At 40.5% G+C, this 12,388-nt stretch overlaps 1 protein-coding gene across 5 annotated transcripts in view; it reads right to left on the bottom strand.

Annotated features, from left to right (window-relative positions):
• NCKAP5 (NCK associated protein 5) overlaps positions 1–12,388 on the bottom strand; it is a 718,925-nt gene that overhangs the window by 117,310 nt on the left and 589,227 nt on the right. For 4 of the 5 annotated variants that reach the window (XM_048483952.1, XM_048483947.1, XM_048483949.1 and 1 more), the window contains 2 exons: positions 8,434–8,538; positions 3,037–3,228 (listed from right to left, as the gene is read on the bottom strand). In XM_048483952.1, coding sequence (XP_048339909.1) covers positions 3,037–3,228; positions 8,434–8,538 — 297 coding nt within the window. Of the gene's footprint in view, positions 1–3,036; positions 3,229–8,433; positions 8,539–9,461; positions 9,486–12,388 lie in introns of those variants that run through there. The other variant, XM_048483951.1, reaches the window with a different exon arrangement.

Here is a 12,388-nt window from a genome sequence, read left to right as displayed (position 1 = left end):
CAGGATGCCCTACTGTTTCAGACATAGGCACCATCACTGTACCTGAGATTTACTGATGACATTTTCATAATTTGAACACATGAGAAAGAAACACTTAAAAAATTTCACCAAGCCATCATCAGCTTCCACTCTAACAACAATCTGACATGAACCAACCCACACAAGAAATATACTTTCTAGATACCACTGTACAAATACATAATAGAAATATAAAAACCATCTTACATTGGAAACCTAGTAATTGCCAAACATAACTACATGCCTCTGGTCACCATCCTAAATACACCAAAATAATCAGCTGGTTACAGTCAAGCTCTATTCTACAACTGCCTCTGTTTTGATCCTTCAGGGGGAGATTCTCACCTACTGCTTCTACAACAAACATTCTTGAATTTAAAATATTCGTCAGATAAAGTAAGGAAACAGATCAACAAAGCCAGAATGATACCAAGGAATAGCCTGCTATAATAACGGCCCAAACAAAACAAGAACAGGACACCACTGGTGATCATATACAGCTGGCAGCTCAAATTACTTCAATGTACAATTAATGACCTACAAGCGATGCTGGACAATGATACTCCTCTTTTGCAGCTGTTGAGAGGCAAACCTTTCCTTCCTCACAGAAAGCCTTTCAACTTCAAATAACTACTCATCCCTTCCAAATATGGACATGGACTTTGGGACCAGGACCTGAACCTGAACCAAACAATATGTCAACTCTGTCCCCTTATACACTTTGACAACATAATAATTGGATCTAATGACACATCTGATGCCATCTCAGGTTCATTTACTACTTCATCTTTCAGTGTTATATATGCCATTAAATGTCAGCAATTCTCTTCCACTCTCCACATCATACAAACAAGTCTGTCCCATGCATAAAAATAAATGTACATAAATCTTTCATTGAAAACAACAGCATTCAAACACCAGTGGAGAACATTTTAATATGCCAGGTCATTCCATTGCTGACCTAAGAGTGGCAGTCCTCAAACAAAGAAATGTAAAAACAGAATTAGAACGTGAGATTGCTGAATTTAAGTTAATTCACAGGTTCAGAACAAGGGACTACCTAGGGCTGAATAGGCACATAGGTTTTTATCTCACTAAAGATGCTAATTTTCTGCCTCCAAACATTTCCCCTCTACCTTAATCATGGTGATTACACTATGCATGGCATCTCTGAATCTATTATAAGCAATCTTTAGAACAGGGCCACCCAAACTTTTTAGACCATTGACTCCTTTGTGGAATCCTTGATCCCTCATCAACCCCCAGACATGTAAGGTAGGTAGGAAGGTGGGTGGGTGGGTAAGTAAGTAAGTAAATAAGTAAATAAATAAATAAATAAATATTATCAATAATACATTTCATTATTTGTATTATAATGATAAGTAATGTCTGACTGGGGCTATGTCCAGCCATGTATCAGTAAGTAGTAACATACATTTATTATATCATTTTATGTATTTTTATTTCTTATACAAATGTCAGCTTTTGACCCCAAAAGTTCATAATTGACCCCAGTATTTATCGACCCCCTTTTGACCTCTAGACATGTGTTGACCCCTTGGATAGTCCCATCGACCCCCATGGGTCAATATCAAACACTTTGGAGATCTCTGCTTCAGAACATCCCTCCCACCTTCTGCTTAGATTAAAAGGACTCAGAGATCTCAATTTCTACTTGGTCGGAGGAAGGGAGCTTTGATTTGTGAAAGCTTATACCCCAAAACTCTTGTTGGTTTCACCCCAATATTAAAGAAAGGTCATTTGTATCCTTTTTTCCCATGTCTGTCAAATGGCCTGTGGTGGAGGAAAGTGTCATCAAGTCACAGCTGACTTATGGTGACACCATAGGATTTTCAAGGCAAGAGACATTCAGAGTTGATTTGCCAATGCCTGCCGCTGTGTAGATGAGAGAGTTCTGACAGAACTGTGACTTGCCCAAGGCCACCGAGCAGGCTTTATGTGGAAGAGTGGGGAATCAAACCTGGTTCTTCAGATTAGAGTCTGATGCTCTAACTACACCATGTTGACTCCGTACCTGTACTAGCTTTATATCCCCTTCACAAAAATATTTTTTGTTGTTTTTTTCATACCAATGAAGAATTATGACCCATCCTAAACAGACAGTTTGATATTTTAGAAGCCTAATACTTCCCCTGAGGAGCACAACTGCACTGCTATTACAGAATTCTGATACTGGTAGAGAAGGAGTCAGTGACAGAAAGGTAGAAATAGCTAATTATTTTTTCCCCATGCTGAGCTTGTGTGATGTCTGCTGGTGTAAAGGAGGTAATGCATTTGTGAATAAAACCATCTGACACATGTTTTTCTTGCTGGAGGTATCCCGCTTATAGGGAACATAGTTGGCACAAGTACTTATCACGTCTTTCCCTCTACTTCATCTCAGTCGGACATGTTGGTATGAATAACAAGTTTCACTGTATTATCGTTATGATGGTATTAAGATATATAGCATGTTTTTCTTGTATGAGATGCTTTGATGCAAATCTAAGGTGTGATCAGTATAGCCATCAACACTGGAGCTTATGGGTGGGACCCAAAGTACTAAGAGCTCTGTTCCCTCATGGGGATCCATTTACAGGAATGAGCCTTTCCACCACCCCTCTCTTGCCACTTTAAAAGCTGCTCCTGAGATTGGGGAATCTTCAGAAACAACCCCAGAAACAGTACAGTGAGAGGGGCTGCAGCTTGAGTCCATATACATTCTAGAACTGCCCATGCAGTTTTTGAAATTCCCTGCCTGCACAAGGGGATCTTGAAACCCTGAGTTGGGAAACAGCTTTGTTCTCACTTTGAGAGCTGTCAAGTGAAAAGCACTGAGTTGCTTTAATGTCATCCAGAACATAGAAGCTCTCAGTACTAAATGTTTCAGACGTTACCTTCCTTTCTTCCCCTACAGGTTCTGTGGTCAGCTTATTAAGCAATACATACTGAAGAGAAATAGTTCAGAAACTGCAACCTACTCAACTAATTATCTTCCCAGCAAAAGACTGACCATACCCTTTTACTGCATGTCCTTCCATCGTTCCAAGTGCAGGAGGAGCCGCTGGAATATTCACTGCAGGCACTTGACAGAGAGAGTTCACTGCTGCTGCAGCTGCTTCGAGGATAAACCCGGTTGGGCCCTGTCAAATTTAATTGACTCTGGCATTTCAAGGCAGGTACTCCAGGTTTCATATTCTGTTGGCCTTCCTAAAACATGAGAAGAGAGGAAACTATTTTAAGCGGTTAAAAAATAAAAGTACTGAAACACATCTTCAAATTCAGCCAAACAAACAGAGCCCACCTTGTCATTCATGTGGATACAAATCCAGTGTAATTGATGAATTAATATTAAAACCACAACGCTCATATTTCTCACTCATTATAAGATTAAAACATGCAGTTATTATCTTCTCTCTCTATTTTCTAAATTATGCACACCAAGCTGGCCTTTCAGTGACAGCCTGTGTGAAATATGTTGTGTTTATTAGCAATGTGCTCCAGAAAGATACTGAAAACAAAGTTAAACCAGTACAAGAACATCTTGACAACTGCATTATATCCCCACAATGTAACAGATGAGGCCCTACAAAGTGGACAAGGTAAATTAATTTAGTGTCCCAACCAGAATGTCTGTAGAGAATGGAATCTCTCCATTACAGTCTAATTTTGGTTTCCTATCTAGTACAAAGCTTTGTCTAAGAAACTCTCTGATGCAGAGCCATCCATCTTGGTGTCACCATCCGACAGCTGAAGCCTCCCGCTTATGCTATTTATTGACACTTTATGGCTGCCTTCAGTACTTGTGTAGTTATCGGGCTTCTCCAAATGCAATCTCAGCTCCTGTGACTAAATGCCAGCTTTGAGGGAAAGAATACTGGAGAGCAGAGTGATACTTTAGTTAAAATATTAAACCTTTGCAGGAGGTACAAGAGGGTTTAATTTCTTTCCAGATTAACACTTTATTTTAGCTAGACTAGACATTCCTGAAACGTTCAGAGTCAGCATGAATATGTTTCTGTGAAACGCTTTTGTCTAATGAAAAGAAACCAACACGAATTGACAATAAGGTTAAATTTTGCTTTCATTGTTCCACTGCATTTCATTTATCTCAAAACTAGTGTTCATGGGCAGTAAACAAGCATTGCGGAGTTCTGATACAGTTTAATGTAGGTGGGTGTTTATACTTTTCTATCCCATTATTCAGAGCCTTGAACACAATCAAATGAACATATGCAGCTCTTCTAAAAAGCAAGTTTGCCCTAGTCGCTATGATAGAAAAGCTCCCTAGGCAGAATGTTCTCTTCCCCATAAAAGGAATGAGAAAGTCCTTATAAGAAGCAACACTGCAGAAAGCCACCAAACAGCCCTCAGCCAGACACTTCCTGTACGTACCCCCATATTACCCAGATACTGTCTAGTTATTGTCTGAAAATAAATTGCATGACTTGTATAACTCTGTGGGTTCCCAGGATGACTGGGCCCCATGGAATGTTATCTTGCCAGACGTACCTTCTGGTAACAGAGGACGTTTTCTTGCATATTGTCTGTGCCGCAAACATAGGGGGTAACGTAGATGAGATGAGCCCTGATCTGGATGGCTCAGGCTAGCCAGATCTCATCAGATCGTAGAAGCTAAGCAAAGTTGATCCTGGCTAGAACTTGGATGTGAGACCACTGAGGAAATATCAGGGTTGCTAAGCAGAGGAAGGTAATGGCAAACTACTTCTTATTAATTTGGTTCAATTTATATGCCGCCCTCCCCAAAAGGGTTCAGGGAGGCTTACAGTAATAAAACATAGCGTAATAAAACTCCTTTTAATAAACAACTAAAACTACTGTTAGTAATTAAAATCAAGTCCAAGACTAGTTAAATACAACTGAAATTAGAATCTATGGGCCTTTCCCCACTCTTTTCCATCCCCCCTATGCCGCGCACTGCTCTCAGCGCGTGGCATCCCAGGCGCGCGCCTGGGCGTCCCCACGACCCCGCACTCTGCGCGGGGTCATCAAAAGACGCCCTTAAGAAGAGCACCTGGGATGCCATGCGCTGAGGGGGTGCGACAGCGGCAGTGTCAGGGCAGCTGCGCTGTTGGCGCCCCTGTTGTGGGGAGTGCCGGGGGACCCCGTGCTACTCTCCTCAAGTAGCGTGGGGCTTAAGGTAAGTGGGGAAAGGCCCTATGTAAAACTTAAAACCAGGATTGGGGCCGGCAACAGATGTAATTGTATAGGCCTCAACCAAAAGCCCCCGCGGAATTGCATCAAATCTCACAGGACCCTGATGTTAGGTGGAAGAGTGTTCCACAAGGTAGGTGCCAGGACTGAAAAATCCCTGGTTGAAGCTAATCTAACACTAGGCGGCTCAGTCCCAAAATACTCCACCTAGCCCTGCCCATTTTATAAAACCACTTGGTGGGCTCCAAAAAAGCTGTTGATGGGTGTCATGGTGACCATGGGCACTAGATTAAATACCCCTGCCCTACTGGGTTGCCATGTCAGCTGTGACTTGACACACAGTCACAGTCATCCCTTTACACACAGAGATGGGATGAGCAAATGCCCACAGCCTCAAAAAACAGGTTTTTGATTGTTGCACACAAAAAGGGAACAATGTATTGTCGAAGGCTTTCACTGGTTCTGGTGGGTTTTCCGGGCTGTGCGGCTGTGGTCCGGTGGATTTTGTTCCTAACGTTTCGCCTGCATCTGTGGCTGGCATCTTCAGAGGTGTATCACAGAGAAAGGTCTGTTTCACACTGTGTCTAAGTGAGAAGGGAAAGTTTAGTGGGGTATATTGTCCATGTCCCAGGGTGAGGAACCAATCATTAAGTGTTTGGGTTCACAACTTTGTTTTGCATGATCTGTTAGAGTTTTGATTATGCCCCTTTTCTGTTGTGGATGATGATTGGAGTTTTTATGTAAATACCGGTCTATGTGTGTTGGTTTTCTGTATGTGGCCTAATTGGTGGTTGGGTCTGCGAAAGACCAAGCGGCTAAAAAAGGCAGTTTCCCTTCTTTTTCAGTTTCCATGGTAAATTGTATGTGGATGCTGTTAAGGTGGTTCAGAAAATTCAGCAGTTCCTCCTCACCATGGCTCCAGATTTTAAAGGTGTCATCCACAAATCGGAACCAAGTTGAAGGTTTCCTGGGTGCTGTTTTGAGGGCTTCTTTCTCAAAATGTTCCATGTAGAAATTGGCTATTCCTGGGCTGAGGGGGCTTCCCATGGCTACTCCATCGGTCTGCTCATAATAATCATTGTCCCATTGGAAGTAGCTGGTTGTTAGGCAGTGTTGAAATAAAGCTGTGATGTCCTCTGGAAACATCTGGCCGATTAGTGCAAGTGTGTCTTTCACTGGAACTTTGGTGAACAGTGAGACAATATCAAAGCTGATAAGTCTGTCACTAGGGTTTAGATGGAGATTGCTAATTTTCTTGATGAAGTGGGCTGAGTCTTTAATATAATGCGCTGTGTGTCCAATGTGGCTTTGTAACTGTGAAGTCAAAAATTTTGCCAGTTCATATGTGGGGGAACCAATCGCACTCACAATAGGTCTGAGTGGGATGGATTCCTTGTGGATTTTGAATTTCCACTCTCAAAGGCAACTGTAAAATTGTGCAGATATGGGCCTCGATATTGTAGGTATCAGACTAGTATGCATAAATACTCATCCAATCAAAGTAAGAGAAATGGCTGACAAATTGAAACAGGGCTACAATGATTGCCGTTGGAACTTGTTTCAAGTCAGTGAGATGACAATAAACTTAAGGGATTAATAGATAATAGTCAAAGAAACCTGAGCCCAGGTTGCTTGTTCATATACAAACCACAGTTTGCTGGTTCAGATTTTTAAAAGCCATGAAAAGAAGGGGGGGGGGTCAAAGCATGCAATGAGAGGAAGAAGTAGCCAAGGTTGTCTAAATAATGTCATATCATGGTTTGGTGTTACATCTGAAGTACCCTCACCCTGTCACTGAAAGCCTATTGTTTCACTTTTACTAAAGTCAGGCTGCTTTCCTATGCATACACACACTTTGAACTGAGTGAGATTTGCTCCTAAGCAAGTATGTCTAGGATGGATACTTCTTTAAAATGATGTTTCGATTCTCAAGAAGGCATACATAGGACACCCCAAGTTCAAGCCTTTGTGTGACATATCATAAACTTGCCTACAATGTGCACGACCCTGAATAGAATGCCAGTTTTTGCAAATCCCATTGCAAGCATTTGGTCAGTAAAGGATATTGCTGTCCTTTTTAGTATAAAAACAGAGCCTTCATATGAATATCTAAGCAGGAGAAGGTAATATGCAAATATTTTGACCTGATGAGGAACACTGTTTCTATGTTCCATGCATCAGTGGACTTTTTTTTTCTGAATTGAGTATTTTAAATGGCCCTGGTACTTCTTCCATTGTGGTTGATTTTCCCCCCAAACAGTGTTTTCTTCAAGTTTCCTTTAAAAGATATCCAAGATTACCTTTTGTGGTGCATTAATTACATACATTTAACTTGCTCACTGGCTTATTAATTTGCATTTCATGACTGGATTCCCACCCCCACCCCCCAATCATGGGTTTTAAACCATCAGCTTTAATAAAATCAGAGTACAAAAGCCGGCTAGAAGATTATAATTTAAACACATAATTGTTAGTAGGAAGGAAAGACAATTGTTTGAATCAAACCACTGCCATGCTAAAAAGTGCACAGTTAGAATAATCTAACCTGAAGGCTAAATTACAGATTTCATGGTAGGTCATTAACATCATTCTGAACCTCTGAAACAATGGCTGTTTTTTACTTCGATATGTATTATCACACCATAGCAAATTACATTTTTTGTTGACTCTCTTACAGCTTAACATAAAAGGTACAGAAGAGCTTCTAGATTTTTTTTTTGGTTCCAATTTGCTTTATTTCTATCTTTATATAACTTTTTGTTTTTCAGAGCCACGTTTTGCTTCCTCAATGAAACATGAAAGCCACACTAGTTAAGGTTCTGCCAAATAAGCACAAAGCGAAGCCCATCTGAAAAGAAAAAAAAATTGCAGAGCCCATGAATTTTTAAAAGTTCATACATAATATATCATAAAACTAGGATGAATAATACGGTGCACCGGCTTTAATAAAAAGCTCCTTGACCATTTCTTATAAAGTTTGAGATGTAATCAATATCCAAAAAAGGTATCTTGGGGACACTGCCAAGATTTATGCCTTTCTGCAAAGAGTGGCACTTTTTAACTTCCTATATCAGCCAGGGACATGATACTGAACTTCATGAAAGGAAAGGAAATGTTGTTATCTCTCCTTCCACTGCCTTTCAGTTCAAGGGTGAGCTTTGTTGGTCCTCTCATTAAATCATACTTCATGAAGAGATAAGACTGTACTAAATGAAGAAATCAAATACAAGGAAAACTCACATGAACCTGAACATCAGCACTTCGCGATGGTATCAAACTTCTGTTCATTTCTACCTCGGAAAGGAAATCCCCAGATGACAGATCTAAGATGCGCGAATGAAGTTTCTGGGGGGAAAATAATGGAATGACCAAAGCATAAACATTTGACAAGTATGCAGAAAATCAGCAAGTTTGAAAAACCCAACCACTGCAGAGATAAATCACAAGGGAGGAAAAAGACCCCTAAGGTAACAGGTTTTTTGTCCTAATTTCTCTGTTCATTGAGTCCAGGGCTTACAGAACAAAGGGGAGCTGATCATGAAAGAGCAAGGGCAGTTCTCCGAGTTTATGATAGTGTTATCACTGATCACTGCACTAGATACAATGATGACAAATTAATACAAGTACGAACGCATTTGTCTACAGAGATTGGCATTTATGCTTAGCACAAGGGGAAAAAAACATATTAATGCTTAGTAAACTATCAACAGGTTAACTTGATTTTTATTTAGCACTTATTACAGCCATCGTAAATGATGATAAAAAACAAGTCTGAACAGCATTGATCTTGCAAAGTCCTCCCCTGCACACATTTTAACTCAAAGTCATTAATGTCATCTGTTAGGAACAATTAATGTGAATAGAAAATAATTGCATCGGGGAGGTAGGGACTCAAGAGGATTTTGTGCATTAATATTCACATGCTGTTCGATTACATACTCAATTCTTTCAGTTTTGCTTGGAAGGAGTGCTAAACTGGTGCTGTTTCTCCCCCATATTAATCTGTATACTAATTATCAAGACTTTATGTGAGCATTAAGCCTGGTCTATTTTAATTGTAAATACGATACCTTTCACAATTTATGTAAACATAGCTCTTTGACAGATAACTTCAAAAGATCCTAAACCACAAAATATACGCTGTCTACTGGGTCATTTAACTAGGGCTGTGTATAATCTATCCTTAGTAACTGAGTAAACATTCTGTGTGAAGAAAATCTCAATTGTGCAGTCTGAATAAATCATGCAAACTAAGTACATTTGCATACCTGGTTCATTCTGTATAATTTATTCTGCTTAGCCTGGTCATGAGACATAGGGAAGGAGATAAGTGAGGCAATGAAGCACCACTCCAGTAACAGGGTGTCTTTCGCAAGGCATACGCCACAAGCCTTGAAGCCTAAGGACTAAACATTTGCTTTTTAAAACAAGAGAGTCTCAGGGAACTGGTGACACATTCTGTGGCTTTCCCACACACAAGTGTAATTAGAAAAAAACTTCAGTTCTCCATATAATTTACTTACACCCGCCCCTGATATACCCAATGACTTCAAAACACAACCAGTTGAAAACCCAACAAGACAGAACTACCTGGGACAGTTAGAAATTATCCATTGAGAACATTTCCTTGTGCAATCACTAGCTGACAGTGAATCACAATGCCAGACACAATGGCAACAAGACAGCCTCATCGCCAAACCACCTATCACTTAAAGACAGTGTGCCAGGAGCCTTAGTGAACATAGCCTTAATGAATCATAGACAAGGTTTTCATTGCAACAGAAAGAAAGACAAGCACTGTCCATCATCGAGCTGTAATGCAAATCTGGACTCCTCATGCCCAGCACTATCTAAGGATGCTTGAGTAGGGCAGAACAATAGCCCACAACAAAGGCAAAGTGGTTTATACAAGGTAGCCATCAAATCTATTTTTCAGCCACACTCTCACACAATTATAGAATTAGTTGTTTTGCATACAGTTCTTTGGTATTCATCTCCCAAGTTGCTAATTGCTAACTGGCTTCAGTTCAAGACCAATTAAAGATTGAATTACCATCAGTTATTAATATGTCAGATTATTTCACAGGAGTTCATATTAATCCAGTTTCTATTAGGTGCTCTTTCAACTGCCACCCCTCTGCTTCAGCTAAACTTCAAAAAGTTCTAATCATATTTTCCCTAACACACTGCTGAGTAACTATGAATGCTGAGAAAATTTTTCATTCAATGTACATTTCACTGCAATATACATAGACTTAAGAATATCTATTTTCTAATTATTTGGTAGACATTAAATGAACATACACAACTTTTCTGGCACATATTCAACAAGCCATCATATTTCATACAGACTTTTGATGGAATAGTTAAACCCCTTTTGCTTAATTTGATACCAGGATATTTTAATATATGTACTTCAGGGTACCCTGTCTGGTCACTATTCCTAATCTGTTCTACCAGTCAAAAGGCATCTAGGTGTTTCATGACTCTTTAATACTGCTAAATGCATGTGATACTTGTACTGAAGAGTACCTCCTTTTTTTTTTACAGAATACAAGCTTCAGAGAACTGATTTCTTCCAAAAACAGGAGTTCTTGTTGTTCATAAATTATCTGCCATCTCTGTGTACACAAATACTTATTTTTCACATAATACATAACTACGTATGCACTCTCTTGCCACCTTGCTTTTCTCCAAGCCCTTTATCTTGCATTTACAGGTGTGATTAGATCTGTGCCTCCAAGAGGAGTTGATGGACGGAGTTAAGAAAACCAGGAAGCTCTGCAGAGGCCCATTGAGGCCAGCAAGTTAGCTTTGAAGCAGCTAGTCCACTGCACACTGAAGAGCCCCTGAAGAGCCCTGAGATAAGAGTTCTGTGTGGTAATGGGCCAGTGAGAAATAGGTTTGGATCTTTTCTTTTACGAAATACACACACCTGCATTTATACTAAATCCATACAGAAAATGCATTTAGGAATCAAAGACAGACTATTATTTTCCTTCTGTTGAATTAGGGTCCACTTGTGCCTCAGAGTTTATCCTGGCCTTCTGGAGGATCTTCTTGAGAAAATAAATAACTTGCAAACTTCAGATAACAATAGTCCTGATATTCCTTACCTTCTTACCTAAGGTCTAAATAAGGTGGGCAGGACAAAATGTCAATGGACTTGACTTATGGTAACACGAATGAATAAGCGGCACCAATGAGAACAGAGGACGTGAAATGTGCTTTGAGAAGAGGAGGTTTGGAAACAGGAGATGATGTTGAGCTATTCTAGTCTCAGGAGCAGCCAGACAAAAAGTCAGAATGTTAAAACAGGAGAAAAGATTATGAGGTTCAAGAGCAGGTATAGAGAGAGAGGTTGTATTTTTAGAAGGAAACAGATCAAGTTGCATGCACCAAGTATATAATTTGTTTTGCTAATACAGCACATCTTCTGGTATACTTTCCAGCAGTTTGGCCAAGATTTTTAGAATGGATCCTGTGATCACATAAATGTGCAAATTACAGCCCAGTCTGGTGGGGAGTAGGGAGTGGGGAGAATGGAGTTATAGACACAAACACACCTGCAGATAAGACACTCAATGCAATGGTCTGGTACCATGCACCCCTGTGATGCCCAAACCCAGAAGACCATATTTCATTGCAGCCCTGGTGATGCATGAGGCCCCACTGCAACAGTGGGGGCTGGGGGTGGGGACATTTCTGGGGGTAGAGCCAACTTTAGCCAGCCTCCACTTGGCTTTCAGCCTGAGAATGCCCCTCTCCCCAGTGGCAGACTTGACCATCCAAAAGTGTGGCATATTGACTGAGCAATTTTCAGGCAGTCGGGGGGCGGGGAGCATTCTGGTTTTTTGTGTCCTTCCTGCACCACCTGAAAGCTCTTTGAGGTGGCACTGCTGCAGCACCATCCCTGACCACTGTGTGCTCTGTATTGGGTTACCCATGCTGAAATTGGTCACCCACAAACTTTTGCTAGGAAGAATTTATGTGCTGGGCCCAATATTGTGCTAGCTAGGTCACTTCAAAAGTTGTTTGTTGAATGCTGCATCAGCAGCACAATCCAAACAGAGTTAAATCATTCTAAGGCATTTGCTGCAACTCTGATTATGTTTGCTCTGCAGACAGTCATCAAAGTTCAGGAAGGTCTCCAATACTTACCCACCCCATCTACCAAAAAACTCATGATAGCATA

This window comes from Sphaerodactylus townsendi, linkage group LG02 (assembly GCF_021028975.2).
Source record: "Sphaerodactylus townsendi isolate TG3544 linkage group LG02, MPM_Stown_v2.3, whole genome shotgun sequence".
Lineage (NCBI taxonomy): Eukaryota > Metazoa > Chordata > Lepidosauria > Squamata > Sphaerodactylidae > Sphaerodactylus > Sphaerodactylus townsendi.
The sequence above is the reverse complement of the archived record's forward strand: the minus strand, read 5'-3'. Positions and strand labels throughout refer to the sequence as shown.